Raw genomic sequence first — 18723 nt, forward strand, 5'->3', positions numbered from 1 at the left:
AGTTTGGGGCCCTACATGGTGGCATGCTTGGAAGAGTTCTGGTTCACCTACAGGGAAGTTCCCTGAACCCTGGCCTTTTGGATTTTTATGAAGGCTTCATTACACAGGCATGATTGATTGAATCACTGGCCACTGCTAATTGATTCAACTCCTCTCCCCTTCTCAGAATTCAGAGGGTGGAAATGAAAGTTCCACCTCTCTATTCAAGACTGGTTCTCCTGTGGGCGCCTGGTGGCTCAGTCTGTTAAGCATCCAACTTCCTTTCAGGTCATGATCTCACAGTTCATGGGTTCAGGCCCCGTGACAGGCTCTGTGCTGACAGCTCAGAGCCTGGAGCCTTCTTGGGATTCTGTGTCTCCCTTTCTCTCTGTGTCTCCCCTGCTCACACGTGTTGTCTCTCTCTCTCTCAAAAATAAATAAACATTAAAAAAAAAAAAAAGACTGGTTCTATAGGCAATCAACCTCCAAAGGTAGGGAATTTCCAAAAATCACCTCATTAGCAAACCTAGTGGTGGTGAAAAGGGGCTGGTTATGAATAACAAAACATCCATTTCACCTTTATGGCTCTGAAGCATTTTCAGGAACTGAAGACAAGAGACCAAACATTATAACAAAAGGTGTTCTCATTGCTCTTATTGCTCTAGAAATTTCAAGAGTTTTGGCATCTATGAGCCAGGAAGTGTAGATGAAGATCAAATATATATGAGAAATATTTCTCATATATATTTGGTCATTCAGATGAACAAAATATTTTTTTCTGAATGACCATATGTATGTGTGTATGTATGTATGTATGTATGTATGTATGTATGTATATATACATACATACATACATACATATATATATATATATATATATTTTTTTTTCTTTTAAGTAGGCTCCATACCCTGTGTGGAGCCCAATGTGGAGCCCAACGCAGAACTTGAGCTCATGACCCTGAGATCAAAAGTTGGATGCTTAACCAACTGAACCACCCAGGCACCCCAATCTATCTATCTATCGATCGATCGACCGATCGATCTATCTATCTTCCTTCCTTCCTTTCTTCCTTCCTTATAAATCACAGCTTATACCTTCCCAAACTAATTCATAAGGTTGCAAAAGTTGCCTGGAGTCTATGGTCCCAAGCTTTCTATTCTTGCTGATTCTCCTGCTATTCACTCAATGCCGACCAGGTCCTTCACCCCAATTTTCCCCTATATCCCCACCAGCGTCTATCCATGCTAGATCACTTATCCCTACCTGAACAATCTGCCAATTCTCCCCTTCACATGTTTAAATGTAAATGTAGTCTCTTCTCTCTAAACTATAATATTAATCCCACATCCTAAATATATGCACCTTGCCCTCAAACATTCGATGCTCCATTGTTCTTGGAAAAAGAATAAGGTTTGACAAAGAAGTCTTGGCTCCCAATTCTATGTCTGAGGGAGACAAGTTGCTTTACTGGAGTGTGGAGTTGGCCTTGTGAATGCAAGTTCCAAAGAAACATTCTTCTGAAGGATGTATCATCATGTTCTGTCAGGAAGACTATAGGCTAAAAAGGTATTTATCAGCTTCCTTGTGAAATTCATATTTACAGCATTGCTGCTATGAGCTTTACAACTAATATAAAAAAACTAATTCCTCAAAGGAGTATAATCTAAGTTCCAAAATCTGGATCTCCAGCCAGGTTGTCTCTCTTTCTGGCATCTCCACTTGGATGTCCCCCAGGCGCCAAAAACCTAACATTTATACTCTACTAAACCTGCTTGTCCTCTATTCTCTATTTACTTAATAGCACCCTTATCCACTGATTGCCCAAACCTAGAAACCTGACCTGGCTTTGTTTCCTGTTCCTCAGAGCCCACATTCAACTGGGCTCAAATCCTGCTGGTCCTTTCTCTGAAATGTCTCCTGTTCTCTCACCAAAACTGGAGTTCACACCCTACCAGCTTTTACTGTAACTATGACAATAATTTCTTCAAAGATCTCCTCCTTTGTTTCTTCCTACTTCCTTCAGATCTGTCCTTGTACTACCTCTAGAGTTTCTTTCCAAAACAAAGGTAGCATTAGGAAAGGCCCTTTCTATTTATTTTTAAATGTTTATTTATTTTGAGAGAGAGAGAGAAAGAGTGAGCATGGATGGGCAGTGAGAGAGGGGGAGAGAATCCCAAGCAGGCTCCAAGCTGTCAGCACAGAGCCTGACAGTGGGGCTTGATCTCACAAACCATGAGATCGTAACCTGAGATGAAATCAAGAGTGGGACGCTTAACCGATTGAGACACCTAGGCGCTCCCACCTTGATCATATTTTTAATGAGCTCATGCCCTTTCACCATTTTCCTAACTTGTCTTTTGTCATCTTACTAGAGGCTTAATGGTTTTAGTTTGCATTAAGTTGTTGAGGCATTCTATATATTTTCCTATTCAAATGATAGAATAATAGTTTAGAATGTCAACTCTTGTCTTACTGATTATATTTCTGAATTGAAATGTTCAGATTTGGGCTTGAATTGTGAAAGAACACTTTTCCTAAAATCTAAATTAATTCAGTCAACAAATAGGTTTTGAGGTCAAATTTAGCACCAACCACAAAACTAGATGTTGGGACTACACTAGAAAGAGGAAACAGACATGTTTCCTGCCATTGGGGGAGTGGGATAGGCATTAATCAAACGATCAAATAATTTACACATTCAAGTATAGAACTGTAATTATGCCAAGTCCTCTGAAGAGGAGGTGCCTAGTACTTTGGGAAACCCTGATTCTGAAAGTTGATTTAATTAGGGGCTCATTTTAGAAGGAAACACTCTGAAATGGGAACCATGACTAGGAACTACCCACCTGGTAGGTCAAATGTTCCAGGCATAAGTGACAGCATCTGCAGAGTGGGTGCAGCAATGGGAGGGTAGGAAAATGAGATGAGCTTGGAGAAGTAAGAGCTCAACTCTTCATAGCTGAGAAGTATTATCATTTTTATAAATACAACCGAAGCCCTTGTAGATCTTACCATCATGGGGATGGAATGTTAAGGTCTAATCAGAGAAAGGGGGGACTTAGCTGAATTCTGTCTCTGACTCCCAAAATACCTCGTTAACACTTTAACGCCTCCATGACACTAGTTTCTTTACCTCAATAACCAGTTTACCTCAATGCATGTCATCTCAAGTTTTGTAGAGATATTTTAAGGAACAATGAGTCATAATTGCGGAGTTCTTTGAACTCCTTGGATGAAAGATGTTATATGGTCTATAAATGTAAAGCATTGCTATTATCTATCAGACAGAAAGCTGTCTCCAGCCAAAAAGAAACCAGCAAAATATAAAGTATATGAGGCTCCATCCACTTCTGTCATATTTAAATATATAATCTAAGTATAAATTAAATGGTTTAATGCTGGGTAAGCTCAGCATCTTTGATCTAAAATGCCCAGAGCACTGTGCAAACATTAAGTCATCTGTTCTCAAAATGCCCTATGTATACGTCATAAACACCAGCCATTGTAATTCTTCCTGAGGATTATTATAGTATTCAAAGAATATAATTTTCTTTCCAGAGGTTACCAGCAGAGTTAGTGTAAAATCCCAGAAAGAGGATAGAGGCTCCTGGTTTATTCTGCCAGTCCTATTTACTTTCACCCAAACAAGCAAACGTAAACACCTCAAAGCCAAAATACAAACTACATAACATGGAGATGAAGAGCTTAAATAGAACAAGCAGCAAACTTTTATCCTTAGGTAAATATCATATCCCTTATCTTCAGTACAGGGGAAATTCAGTACTTTGTGGGTTGTTTTGACATAGAAAACGTAGAGAAAAGGGACTGAAGATCAAGACACCATAGGGATGGGACCTTTAGCAAAAGAGGTGAAACAGATGAGAGGAATATTTATAAGTTCACTCTTTTCCTTCCCTTTCATATTAAACCTTTAATGTTTTAGGTACAGAAAAACTTATAATTGAGAGGAGGGGAATTGAGAGGCAGGAAGAGGCAAGTAATGCCCAGAGACAGTATATCCAGGGCCTTTGAAAATGTTTTCATTTCTGGGGCGCCTGGGTGCTTCAATTGTTAAGCGGTTCAGGTCATGATCTCACAGTTCAGTTTGTGAGTCTGAGCCCCGCGTTGGGCTCTACACTGACAGTATGGAGGCTGCTTCAAATTCTCTATCTCCCTGGCTCTCTGCCTCTCTCTCTCTCAAAAATAAACAAACATTGAAAGAAAAGAATACGTTTTCATTTCTTTTAAACTCAGAAGAAATAGGGTCACCTGGGTAGCTCAGTCGGCTAAGTGTCCAGCTTAGGCTGAGGTCATGATCTCGCAGTTTGTGATTTTGAGCCCCGAATCAGGCTCTCTGGTGTCCACACAGAGCCCACGTAAAATCTTCTGTCCCCCTCTTTATCTGATCTTCCCCTGCTCTCATGTGCACACATATGCTCTCTCTAAAAAATAAACATTAAAACAAATAATAATCAGAAGAAATAATGATATAATGTAGCCTGGATTAAACTTGTCTTTTTACCAACACAGTTGTGAAAGACAATTTTAAATATCTTTTGTGGTGGGAGGGGACCACAAAGATAAAAGTACCTAGGGTCCCCAATAGTCAGAATGTGGCCCTGGAAATGCCCTAATTTAGATGGTTTGAGGAAAACCTGCTGAAGAAATCCTTAACAAGGATTTATTTATTCCACCCAGACACTAGAGAATCTTGCAAAAGTGACTAAATACAATGTTTTTCAAGTGATTCCACAAACTGAATGGAGCAAGCTCAATGAAAAACCCTAGAGAGCTGTCAACAAAGGAAGATGTGGTCTGATTTCTGTGTACAGCCAATCTACAGACTACAGGAGTGTTATTTTATTTTAAAGGGCTAAGGAAGATCTGAGAATTATGAGCCTCATCTGAGAATTTAGAGTATTTATAACTACCAGCCCTTCCTCATGCTGGTTTATGATCCAAATTTATATTAATCGTGTCATTTGGGAACTTAATGCCAAAAATTATTTTTAAAGTTTTCCTGGATTGGTAGTGCCCTTGGATCCTGGCAGAAGCTAATATAAATTCTCTCTCAAGGAAAACACTTCAAACCCTCAAATACCCCACAAAGATAAAGTTCCACAAATACCCACTTGCAATAAAAAATAACCATAAAACATGAAAAAAGAAGCCTAACACAAGCAAGAATCTGTATAAACAACAAAAAACAAAATGAGGTACCCAAAAATTTCAAATCACATAATTATTGCACACATAAGATATATTAAGTGCATTTAATATGTTTAAAGAAATGTAAGAAATATTTGGGAGAAAATATTTGGACGTATGAGTACAGAATAAGAAACCCAACAAATATAAAAAAAGACTAAATATCTATGGATGAAAAAATATAATTGAAATTAAAACTCATTCGGAGAATTGAAGAGTAGATTCAACACAACTGAGGAGCAAACTGGAAGATAAAACTGAAAAAATTACCTGGGATTCAGCTCAGAATATTAAATATATGAAAATGATAAAGGATGAGATGTGAAGGATAGAATGAGTTGTAACATACATCTAATGGGCATCTCAGAGGGCACATCTTAGAGAATATGAAAAAAGCAATATTCAACAAGAATTTGAATATTGAGATTTTTCAAGAATTGAGAGATGACAGGAATTCTCTCAGGTTCAGGAAATCCCTGGCTGGATAAATAAACAGAAATCCCAAATTAGACACAACGTAATGAAACTGAACAACAAATCAAAGAGAAATTTTTAAAAACAGCCAGATGATCTACAAAGATCATTAGATAGACTTTATTAGAGCTGCAAAGGAAGCCAGAGTACAGTGGAATAGTTTGGGTTTTTTTTTGTTTTTTTTTTTTAGTGTCTTTATTTTATTTTTGAGAGAGAGAGAACAAGAGCAAGGGAGGGGCAAAGAGAGAGGGAGACACAGAATCCAAAGCAGCAGCTCCAGGCTCTGAGCTGTCAGCACAGAGCCCGAGGTGGGGATCAACTCACAAACTGTGAGATCATGACCTGAGCTGAAGTCAGACTCTTAACCAACTGAGCCACCCAGGCGTCCCCAGTGGAATAGTATTTTGAAAGCATTGACAGAAAAGACCAATAAGCCCCAAATTCTATATACCAAGAACTCTACCTTTTAAATTAAAAATAGATATTTTTAGACAAACAGAAACAAAGTTTACCTTAAAGAGATCCTCAGTAAAGAAATTTATAAAGGACATATTTCTGGAAGAAGGCAAATCATCCCAGAAGTGGTCTGACATGCAAGAAGAAATGATGAAAAAGATATGTAGACAAATCTAGTTAAACATTGGCTATATTAAGGGGCGCCTTGGGTGGCTCAGTCAGTTAAACATCCGACTTCAGCTCAGGTCATGATCTCACAGTTCATGGATTCAAGCCCCACATTGGTCTCTGTGCTGATAGCTCAGAGCTTGGAGCCGGCTTTGGATTCTGTGTCTCCCTCCATCTCTCTGCCCCTCCACTGCTCACACTCTGTCTCTCTCTCCTTCAAAAATAAATAAACATTGGGGCGCCTGGGTGGCTCAGTCGGTTAAGCATCCGACTTCGGCTCAGGTCACGATCTCACAGTCCGTGAGTTCGAGCCCCGCGTCGGGCTCTGTGCTGACGGCTCAGAGCCTGGAGCCTGCTTCCGATTCTGTGTCTCCTTCTGTCTCTGCCCCTCCCCCGTTCATGCTCTGTCTCTCTCTGTCTCAAAAATAAATAAAAACGTTAAAAAAAAATTAAATAAATAAATAAATAAATAAATAACATTAAAGAAAATTAAAAAAAAAACATTGGCTATATTAAAAAAATGACAAGGTATACTTTACAATGTGTACAGAACAAAAACATTAGATTACAATATAAATTAGGAGAGGTATTTGATAGGAATTAAACCAGTCTGAGATCCTTGTATTACTCAGAAAATTACTGTTAATTTTCTTCAGGTTTTTAACATTTCAACATGCACGGGGACATTCACCTCAACTGAGGGCAGATTTTTGCTTAGTATTTATATACTAAAGTTGATGCCCTCAGTGCTATTCCAGCCATCCTTCCAGAAAGCTGGCTCAGGGGTGCCTGGCTGGCTCAGTCGGTAGAACATGAGACTCTTGGTCTCAGGGTTATGAGTTTGAGCACTATGTTGGGCCTGGAGCCTACCTTAAAAAAAAAAATAATAATAATAATAAAGTTAGCTAACCATGTGTTTACTCCCAAGAGCTAGATACCAGTTGTATTTTCTAAAAGTAATTTTATTGGTGGTCTCCCCAGATTGACCCAGTCTGAGACCACAATGGAAAAATGCCCCCTATAAGCTGGGAATTTTCAATATGCTTCCTTTTTTCTGCCCTATTTTAACCTTTGAGCAGAAAACAAGAAATTAGCAGAAATTGGAGAAAAGCAACTAGCATGAAGTGACAGAGACCAAAACAAATAAAGCAATTGGAACAAACAGACTATTCTTGGATAAGAAAATTCAAAGGACAGCAATAAAATCTTTAATTTTAGTCTGTATAAACTTATCACTTTCTTTTTTTTAAGATCATATTTTTCATTTCATTTTATTTTATTTTTATTTAAATCAAAGTTAGTTAACATATACTGTAATAATGATTTCAGGAGTAGATTCCAGTGATTCATCTCCTATGTATAACACCCAGTGCTAATCCCAACAAGTGCCCTCCTTAATGCCCATCACCCATTTACCCATCTCCTCACCCAACACCCCACCAGCAACCCTCATCTGTATTTAAGAGTCTCTTGTGGTTTGACTCGATGTCTGTTTTATTTTTGCTTCTCTTCACCTATGTTCATCTGTTTTGTTTCTTAAATTTCACATGAGTGAAATCACGTATCTGTATTTCTCGGACTGACTTATTTTGCTTAGCATAATACACTCTAGTTCCATCCGCATTGTTACAAATGGCAAGATCTCATTCTTTTTGATCGCGGAGTAATATTCCATTGTATATATATACCACATCTTTATCCATTCATCAGGTGATGGACATTTGGACTTATTCCATACTTTGGCTACTGTCGATAGTGCCGCTATAAATATTGAGGTGCATGTGACCTTCAAATCAGCATTTTTGTATCCTTGGGATAAATACCTAGTAGTGCAATTGCTGGGTTGTAGGGTAGTTCTATTTTTAATTTTTTGAGGAACCTCCATACTGTTTCCCAGAGTGGCTACACCAGTTTGCATACTCTTTCTCCACATGCTCACCAACATCTGTTGTTGCCCGAGTTGTTAATGTTAGACATTCGGTGGTATATCATTGTGGATTTGATTTATATTCCCCTGATGATAAGCAACGTTGAGCATCTTTTCATGTGTCTGTTAGTCATTTGGATGTCTTCTTTGGAAAAGTGTCTATTTATATCTTTTGCTCATTTCTTCACTGGATTTTTTGTTTTTTGGGTGTTGAGTTTGATAAATTCTTTATAGATTTTGGATACTAACCCTTTATCTGATATGTCATTTGCAAAAATCTTCTCCCATTCTGTTGGTTGCCTTTTAGTTTTGCTGATTGTTTCCTTTGCTGTGCAGAAGATTTCTTGTGCAGAGGTCCCAATAGTTCATTTTTGCTTTTGTTTCCCTTGCCTCTGGAGACATGTCGAGTAAGAAGTTGCTGTGGCCAAGGTCAAAGAGGTTGTTGCCTGTTTTCTCCTTTAGGATTTTGATTGCTTCCTGTCTTACATTTAGCTCTTTCATCCATTTTGAGTTTATTTTTGTGTATGGTGTAAGAAAGTGGTCCAGGTTCATTCTTCTGCAAGTCACTGTCCAGTTTTCCCAGCACCACTTGCTGAAGAGACTGTCTTTATTCCATTGGATATTCTTTCCTGCTTTGTCAAAGATTAGTTGGCCATACCTTTGTGAATCAATTTCTGGGTTCTCTATTCTGTTCCATTGATCTATGTGTCTGTTTTTGTGCTAGTCCCACACTGTCTTGATGATTACAACTTTGTAATACAGCTTGAAGTCCGGAATTGTGATGCTTTCAGCTTTGGGTTTTTTTCTCAACATTACTTTGGCTATTTGGGGGTCTTTTCTGGTTCCATACAAATTTTATTTTATTCCTTACAATTTTTTTTAACATTTATTTACTTTTGAGAGACAGTGAGACAGAGCATGAACAGGGGAGGGGCAGAGAGAGGGAGACACAGAATCTGAAGCAGGCTCCAGGCTCTTAGCTGTCAGCACAGAGCCCGATGCAGGAATCGAACTCACAGACCATGCATGAGATCATGACCTGAGCTGAAGTCTGACGCTTAACAGACTGAGCCACCCAGGTTCCCCTGGTTCCATACAAATTTTAGAATTGTTTGTTCTAGCTCTGTGAAGAATGCTGGTGCCATTTTGATAGGGATTGCATTGAATGTGTATATTGCTTTGGGTAGTATTGACATTTTAACAATATTTGTTCTTCCAATCCATGAGCATAGAATGTTTTTCCTGGTTGTTTTTTTTTTTTTATCTTCTTCAATTTCTTTCATAAGCTTTTTATAGTTTACAGTGTATAGGTTTTTTACTCTTTGGTTAGATTTATTCCTAGGTATTTTATGGTTTTTCGTGCAGTTGTAAATGGGATCAATTCCTTGATTTCTCTTTTTGCTGCTTCATTTTTGGTGTATAGAAATGCAACCGATTTCTGTACATTGATTTTATATCCTGCCACTTTGCTGAATTCATGGATCAGTTCTAGCAGTTTTTTGGCAGAGTCTTTGGGTTTTCCACACAGAATATCATGTCATCTGCGAAGAGTGAAAGTTTGAGTTCCTCCTTGCTCATTTCGATGTCTTTTATTTCCTTTTTTTGCCTGATTGCTGAGGCTGGGACTTTCAACAGTATGTTGAAAAACTGGTGAGAATGGAAATCCCTGACATGTTCCTGATGTTAAGGGGAAAGCTCTCAGTTTTTCCCCACTTAGGATGATATTAGCCGTGGGTCTTTCGCATATGGCCTTTATGATCCTGAGGTATGTTCCTTCTATCCCTGCTTTCTTGAGGGTTTTTATCAGGAAAGAGTACTGTTTTTTGTCAAATGCTTTTTCTCCATCTATTGAGAGCATCACATAGTTATCATCTTTTCTTTTATTAATATGATATATCACATTGATTAGCAGATATTGAGCCAGCCCTGCATCCCAGGATTCACTTGATTGTGGTGAATAATTATTTTAATGTATTGTTGGATCTGGTTTGTTAGTATTAAGATTTTATTTTTACATAATCTTTACACCCAACATAGGACTTGAACCCACAACCCCAAGATCAAGAGTCACACGCTCCACTGACTGAGCCAGTCAGGTGCCCCTAAACTTACCACTCCTGTGTATTCCTTCTGGAATCACATTATTGGGAATGAAAAAAAAAAAATTCTAGGTCACTGACTAAGGGTTGATTTCTAAATATTATATACATGGCATTAAACTAAAAATGTATTTATAAATTCATTTGCACAGGGGTAAATAGATGTCTTGGATGGTATTAACCCATGAAACCCATGTTCTTGATATTGCAAGTAGAACACTTGTGAGAAACCTTCATTTCTTTCTTTTTTCTTCTTTTTTTTTTCTAGTAAGTAGGCTCCATACCCAACATGGGGCTTGAACTCATGACTCTGAGATCAAGAGTTGCATGCTCTCTGGACTGAGGCAGGCAGGTGCACCAGAAACCTTCATTTCATTTTCCAGAAAATATAAAAATCAGCCAGTGTCATCTATGAAAGAAAGTTTCTTGCTTCACATGCCTTCATAGTCCAGGTTGGTAACAGGGAAAAATCCTTTAATTCTTATGAATAAGTCAATCTCTGAATGTGTTCACAGGATTTTAATCATCTCTCAGTGTGTTGACAAGTTCACTGCTGCTGAGAAATCTTCGTAAGAACATATGCTATGTTAACCATAGTTGTTTATGTCTCCACAATTATCACCTTCTTGACAGACCAAGAATCACCTTTCTGCTGGTTTAGAGGCTATACAATATGGAATGCTTGGTGCTTTACTAAACTAGGACAATTCATTTAATGGCTGTGCACTATTGTCAGCTTGTTTTGAAAATATCAAATAATCAGGGGCGCCTGGGGGCTCAGTGGGTTAAAAGGTTAAGCATCTGACTCTTGGTTTTGGCTCAGATCATGATCTCAAGGCTCTTCGGATTGAGCCCTGAGTCGTTCTCTGTGGTGACAGCATGGAGCCTGCTTGAGATTCTCTCTCCCCTCTCTCTCTGCCCCTCCCCTGCTCTCCTGTGTGTGTGTGTGTGTGTGTGTGTGTGTGTGTGTGAGCACACGTGCAGTCTCTCTCTCTAATAAAGAGTTAGAAAAATATATCAAACGATCAATAATTTGCATGATCCAGAATTAATGACATTATCTCATTACAGTTTTGTATACATAATTTCTAAGCTAACTATAGCCACAAATTCTTTTTTTGTTAAATGTTTATTCACTTTTGAGAGACAGATATAGAGTGTGAGTGGGGAAGGGGCAAAAAGAGTGGGAGATACAGAATCTGAAGCAGGCTCCAAGCTCTGAACTGTCAGCACAGAGCTGGACATGGGACGTGAACCCACGAACTGTGAGAGCATGACCTGAGCTGAAGTCGGATGCTTAACCAATTTAGTCACCCAGGCACCCTTAGCCACAAAGGCTTCTTAAAGGTATTAATAAGTTTCAGATATTGGCATAATTTTAGCTGCTGTTTTTATGAAATAATATAGTCGTAAACCAAAGTGTAAAGATGACTCCATTTAACTTTTTTCCTCCCCCCCCATCTTTGATATAATTGTTTAAAGAATAGTTTCCTGAATAAGGTAAATTACTCTTTTCAAAGTTACTTAAATCTTAGAGATGATATACTTGGAAAAATTTGTGTTCAGTAACCTAATGAAGGGTAAAACACTAATTTTGGGGGTGCCTGGCTGGCCCAGTCTGAGAAGCATGAGACGCTTGATCTCAGGATTGTGGGTTTAAGCCCCATGTGAGGTGCAGACATTACTTAAATAAAAACTAAAAAAAACCTCCAACCAATAAAAAAAACATTAATTTTGTAAAATTTACATTTTAAAGGTGCATTCTAAAAAGACATTCGATGTGATGATTTGAGTTATTGTATACATATTTAAATACTTTTTATTAACATACATCAACATATTAACATATGAATTAAATATACTCAGTTCAACAAATACTAGATTCTACTATGGGCTGGCTTCCTAGAGTGACAAAGATGAATAAATAATGTGCCTTCCTGGCCTTCTAGAAATATACAGAGTAAGAAGTGATTGATAGGTATGAAAATGTCTACCACAGAAGGAGGCAAAAGGGAAAGATTGAAAAAAAAAAAAAAAAGTACTAGAAGGAAAATGTTAAGATAAAAATCCTTCTGGATAATTTCAAAAGATTTCCTCTAGTATGTGGTTGAGATAACCCATGAAGGGTGAGTTTAATTTCTACCAGAGACACTTATAATAAATGTGTGCTGCTTTGAAGTGATTAACACTAGAAAAATTCTCATATAACAATCTGAAATAGATACGAACTTTAATATTTACTCTTTTCTAATTTCATGAACTATAATGTGTTAAGAAAAAATTTAAGTTCCCAATATTTTATACCTTCAATTATATCAGGTAGAATTTTTGTTTCCTCTGCTAGGAAATCCCTAGCAGTTACTCTGAACTCTCCTCCGTAGATCAGTCACGACTCCACTGGAGGCCCTTTGAATCAGGATCACTGGAGTGGGTTCAGATACTGGTATTTTGAACAAGTTCTCTGGATGATTTTATTTTATTTTTTATAGATTTTATTTTAAAGTAATCTCTATATGCAAAGTGAAACTGAACTTACAACCCTGACGTTAAGAGTCCCAAGCTCCACCGACAGGGACAGGGAGGCCCCCTCTAGATCATTTTAATATGCAGTCAGTATAACCGACCACGAGGCTAAATTGCAGTTGAGCAACTTTGGTCTTACCAACAACTGATTTATTTTCTCTTTGCTGGTTCAACAAATAATAAGAATTTTCCAATATTACTCTTTATTAGCTGCCACTTTAAAAAAATATTTATTTTTGAGGGGGGGGGGCAGAGAGAGAGGGAGAGGGGATCTGAAGCACTCTGTGCTATTAGCTGCCATTTGACTGAGTATTTACTATGTGCCAGGCACAGTGCCAAATATTCTTTTGTGCCGTATCTCATCTAATTGTCATAGCTAGGTGTATTTCCAAAACACTTGCCCAGTTAACTGTCCCTTTCCAGGACCCAAGAACTTACCCACTGCACCACACTGCTTCTCTCCTCTAAGTCACTCCAGATAGGGAACTGTTGGAAACACAAAAGTCTCTTAGCAGTTATATACAAACCCTATCTGGAAAGGGCAACTGAGAACACAAATGACACAAGAACAAGTATGGAGGATTCCAGGAAGTGACACTGTAGGGCAGACCAGGAGATTCAAAATCTCTTTCGCTGGTCCCCCCAACATCGCCTCCAGCCTTTAACCACCCCTACTTAGCCTCACTTTTAAAGCTCACTGGTCCACGATGGCCAATTATAGGGTTAGAATAACCTTTAAATACACAGGGTCAAAAACACCGGTCCAGATATTTCCCAAATCCGAAGCTGCAGCTGAGGGGTTCGGTCATTACTGGAGATAGGGAAAAGCCTTCTCGAGCCTTCCGCATCAGCCCACCGACTCAACGATATGGGAGCAAATGCCCGGGGTAGGGTGGGTTGCCTGGTTCTGGGTCCTCACAGCCTTAGGAGGGAGACCTCGCAGCAAACCGCCAGAGGTGGGACGCGTGGCTGGAGGCCCCTCATTCCGTACCAGCCAGAGGGGAGGGCGGGGTGAGCGCCTGCGGGGCCAACCGTGTTTGCCGCCCTTCAGGATCCCGGGGCAGGACCGCAGGCGTGGGTCGTTCCGTGCCTCATCCTGAAGCAAGGGCGCGACCGCAACTGGGGAAAGGAGCCTGCTCGACCCTAGTGCACACACCCTGATTTAACTAAAGGCACTGAAGCGGGGACCTGGGCTCATGGGGGGAATGGCTGCCGGCTCACCCCAAGACAGAGCGCAGCTGGCCGGGGAATTCTATTCCAGAGTATCCCTAGGGCTGTCCGCACTGGTTGCCACGGCAACCCCACGCTCTTGGCGGAGCCGGCGCGCGCCGCGGGGCTCAGCCACTACCGGAAGTGACGTATTTCACCTGCCGTGCAAGGGTGGGGTGGGACGGGGGTGCGGAGGTGCAGCCGCCGCCAGCCAGTCGGGAGCGCGCAAGGCGCAGGGTGACTGAGACCCCGGGTGAGAGCCGCCTACCTTCAGTCACCGCCCACGGCCGGGCCGCCACCATGGCGCTTCTGCTGCGATTCGTCGTCTTGTGGGGAGTCGCGGGTGAGTGGGGGGCAATTCAGTTCCTAGGGTTCCTGTTGCCGGCACCGCCCTGGGGCGCTCGCTGCCTGCGGCCACCCGGGAACAATGAGGCGTGGGGGAGGGGACGGGTGCGGTTTGGGGGCGCTGCGGCAGTGGTGGCCGTGCGGGAGGTATCAAAATGGGGTGGTTTGCGGAGCCGGGCGTGCGAGCCGGGAAGGTGGAATGGCTCGGAATAGAGCCATGCAGGGGCATGAAGTGTCCGGGGGGAGTTGGAGATGGTGGGGACCGAGCCCGGAGATGAGGGGCGGCGGTACAGGGGCTCCTCTGGCGCGGGTGGTGGGCGCGGCGTGCCGGATGCGCCTGGAGTCTCTCCCAGACCATTCTTTGCTGCGGGTGCAAGCTTTGCTTTATTCGCGCTTGCCTTTTCCCTTGTTAGCCGCGGTGTTGTGTCCGTCCAGGGTTACTCGATTTCCAAAGCCTTGGGCTGCGAGTTTGCAGGTGTTGAGCAGTCCAGACGGGGAGGCTGAATTACAAACGCCATGATTAAATAGACACCGAGCTTTTCAGTGCCTCAAATCGTCCAAGCTACCTCTAGGAAAGAGGCGCTGAACGAACAGTAGCCTGAGCCTTCTTGGTCTGGTAGAAGAGGAGAGCCCAAGCACGAGCTGTTACCTAGAAGGAAACTCGACGAAGTAGACCGTGTTAAATCAAAAGTAGATTCCAGCAAAAATAAATAAATAAATAAATAAATAAATAAATAAATAAATAAATAAATAAATAAATAAATGCATGCGGTTTTGGTTTCCGCAGTCCCGGCGCAAAGTGCAAAGGAGAAATTCGTAACCTCGGTTTGAATTTATGATGAGTTAATTCATTTTGAAGATAAGAGGGGATGACTTGTACGGGGCACTTCTTAAAGGATTCGCCAAGTACATTTTTCGACTGCGTCTTTCTCGGGAGGGGAAAAAAGGCATTTAAAAAATGCGTGGACTATTAGAAGGCACAATCATTTGACACTTTAAGTGATCTGTTTTCATGTCAGTGTTTTAACTACCTGATCTTGTTTGTCAGGGTAAGCACTTGTATTTTAGAACCAAATTGTTAATTAAAGGAAAAAAAAAAATCCATAGGTGGGACCCTGGAGACACATTCGTGTAGCTTCTGGAAGGATTTTTTTTTTTTTTTTTTAAGCCCGAAAGGATCGGGTGGCCCTTTCTGTTGGGATGGCTCTTCGTTTCCTGTTGAAATGTTAATTCCATTGTTGGATGCCACATCTGTGAGCATTACTCATGGGATCAACATTCTATTACCAAGTCTAATCTTCAGACTATAGCACCACCTCCACCTTTTTGATACGTATCATTTAGACTTGGGTGAAATTTCCAAAGTAAAGCTTCTGCAAAAGATGAAGGGTCAGTAACCAGTTTACTTGGTACATTCCCATCTTTGTTTTGTCAAGGACTAAGCTGAAGTTGAAGTGGAGGACACATGTTCTCTATGGGAAGAATATTTTAGGCTACATTTAGAGCAGAAAAGTGGAATAACATAAACAATGCAGAGGATTAAAAAAAATTTTTTTTAATGTTTATTTATTTTTGAGAGAGACAGAGATAGAGTGTGAGCTGGGGAGGGGCAGAGAGAGGAGGAGACAGAATCTGAAGCAGGCTCCAGGCTGTCAGCGCAGGGCCCGAGGTGGGACTTGAACTCACAAATTTAGGAGATCATGACTGAGCCCACATTGGCCGCTTAACCAACTGAGCCACCCAGGCGCCCTGAAGAGGATTCTGTTTTTCACCCCCTGGGGATGTCCAACTAATTGTCTGGATTTCATTTTTTCTGGGTGCCTCACTTTGTTAGGCACAATGAGCTTCTCATTAAAGGACTATTGTCCTTAGCTTAACAAGACAACTATTTTTAGTTCCAATTTCCCAGCTTAGGGAACAACTCAAAAACTATGTAACTGATGTATGGCTTCGAGTATTTCTTGAGATACTCTTTGCCATTTTAGAAGTCCGTTGCTATGAATTCAGTTTGGGTGGTAACATGATTGGCTTCTACATTTGGCAAAACCGAGTGGAGGAGGCTTACAGATTAAAAATTGCAGTGCTATTTTTCTTCTAGATTTGTCTCCATATGGGTTGTAAAGCGTTTTGTGGTATATTCTGGTTGCTAGTGGAAGTCCTTTTGATGCATTTTATTACCCACCCAGCAGCAAGTCATACTACCTAAGTCACACTAATAATAGTGGCAGTGGTAGTATAGCTGTAGAAATCGTAGTAAAATTAAAGCCTTGATTGAGCAGTTATTAAATGCCAGACACTGTTAAGGGCTTTACATATACTCCATCTACCTAGTAACCCTAGAGGGTGTGTATTACAGTGATCCCTATTGTACCTGTGAGGAAACTGAGGCATAGAATAGTTATATAACTTAATTTGCCAAGGTCACAAACTTCCTCTTTAATCCTTGCTCTTACCACCATGTTATTTTGCCTTTTTCCTCTTTGATTATCTCTGATTGACATCCTAAATTTTTGTCACTGGTTATCTGTCATGTAATAAGAACCTGCTGTGTGCCAAATACTGAAGTCTTCTGTTATTAGCCCTTTACTCTTTTGATTTTAGTTGAATGCTTCCTGGCACCATTATGAAGACACGGGGAGTCAGGGCTTAGAGTTGTAAAACTGACGTGGCCCATGTACCAGCAGCATCAGCATCACCTGGGGATCTTGTTAAAGTTTGGGGGGCTGCTGTTTCTCACACTGTCAGCATGAGTGAAACTAAAAATTACTTGTCTGCCTACCGCTTGTTAGTCATTTGATGGCTGCAGGCCCCTGTCCTTTCTGTGTGCCTCAGTTGCTTTATGTGTCAATAGTAGGGATCCTACCACCACAGAGTTGTTGAGGAGCAAAGTGAAATGTTTATCATTTTGCTTTCCGGAAGTCTTCTTTTGCATAAAATATATGAAGATTAAGTGGGAACTTTATCTCCTCTATATATGTCTCTTACTGTTCACATTTTGGCCATTATACCAACCACCCAAAAAAAGTCACCCCTCCTCAGAGGCAAGCCACGTTAGATTGGCTCCTTACCCTGCTCGTTGTGGGGTGTCCGTCAGTCACTCAGTTTATCTCATTGCACTAGGTCAGAGGGCAGGGGCATGACCTGTGTTCTTGTTACAGTCCCAGTGTTAGTTAGCTTGTGGTATGTGGCAAATAGCAAATGTTCAGCAATATTGTGTGGCTAAAAGTTTGCAGCTTTTTTACCACTACGCCTGTGTATATGACGTAGCTCTCATCGGTTCCATTTCTCTCTCTCTCTCTCTTTCCCTTCTCATCAAATAAAGATGGTCCTTCTAGTGATCATTCCAGTAGCCTTGTCTCATTCAGTTGTTAGTCTAAAGTTAAGCTTCTGCTTTATCTTTGATCTCATTGTTCTGTTTCACTTTAGTTGCCAAAGGTAACAATCACCGTGTTCCAAATCCGCTTATCTTTTGGAACTTCTTTTTGGTTCTTTCCCACCCTGTTAACTTGCTCTTCATTGACTTCTACAGAAGGTCCCTAAAATGTCAACCTTAGCCAAGATTTGGCCCATAGTCCTCTTCTTTCAATCTTAGACCTGGGTGACCTCATCTACCCATTACTGTAACCTCCAAACAGTTGCTAATGACTTAAAAATCGTGCCAGCTCAGCCTACCTCTCCTTTGAATTCTGGGCCACTGTTTCCAACTGCTTAACATTCACATTCCATCCGAATGCACTTTAGTACCTTACACTGTGCGAGTCTGGAGCCGAACTCATCCGTTAATTAATTGATTAATGATCCAATCATTCAAATATTTATGGCCTACTATGTACTGTGCCTGTACTAGGCGCCCTTACAGTAGTAGGTGCAAAGGTTTGATAGGACATTCCCAGCAGATGGTACAGCTTTTGCAAAGTCATGGAGTTCTGAAAGGATATAATGTATTGTGAGAGGTGAGAAATTCAGTGCATTAGAGCATCTAACCAGCACTTCTCAAAGTTTTGATGTGCGCCTGAGTCTTATAAGAAAATATGGGGTGAGGCCTGAGATTTTGCCTTTTAACCAGTGACCCACACTGTGGGTGGGTGAAGATCTAAGGCTGTGCCAGGAGCTTAGTAGATGAAGATGATGGACAGCTGTCAAGTGCTGCCACCCTCCTTGGTGGTACAAAGAAACTTGTGAAGGCATTAAAAAAGTGAGATTATACACTGAGATTATTCTCTTGAATGATGAACCTGGAGGCAGTTCTGGAGGCAGATAGAACCAATAGATCTGATACAGGAAGCTATCTGGGATGATCTACACATAAGCAGTCCCTGTTAAAAAAAAAACAA

General features: G+C 40.7%; 1 protein-coding gene and 1 long non-coding RNA gene across 4 annotated transcripts in view; one reads left to right on the forward strand and one right to left on the reverse strand.

Moving 5' to 3' along the window:
- Positions 1-14160, reverse strand: part of LOC125175202 (uncharacterized) — a 55374-nt gene extending 41214 nt beyond the window's left edge. Inside the window, exons 1-2 of one of the 2 annotated variants that reach the window (XR_007155697.1) lie at positions 14057-14160; positions 13274-13321 (exon numbers count right to left, since the gene is read on the reverse strand). This is a non-coding gene — a long non-coding RNA (uncharacterized LOC125175202). Of the gene's footprint in view, positions 1-13273; positions 13322-13826; positions 14026-14056 lie in introns of those variants that run through there. The other variant, XR_007155696.1, reaches the window with a different exon arrangement.
- The window catches only part of CXADR (CXADR Ig-like cell adhesion molecule), a 57356-nt gene continuing 52791 nt past the window's right edge, over positions 14159-18723 (forward strand). For both annotated transcript variants that reach the window (XM_047875546.1, XM_047875545.1), the window contains exon 1: positions 14159-14387. In XM_047875546.1, the coding sequence (XP_047731502.1) occupies positions 14345-14387 (43 nt within the window). In that variant the 5' untranslated portion in view covers positions 14159-14344. The remainder of the gene's footprint in view (positions 14388-18723) is intronic.

This window comes from Prionailurus viverrinus, chromosome C2 (genome assembly GCF_022837055.1).
Source record: "Prionailurus viverrinus isolate Anna chromosome C2, UM_Priviv_1.0, whole genome shotgun sequence".
NCBI classification, from domain to species: domain Eukaryota; kingdom Metazoa; phylum Chordata; class Mammalia; order Carnivora; family Felidae; genus Prionailurus; species Prionailurus viverrinus.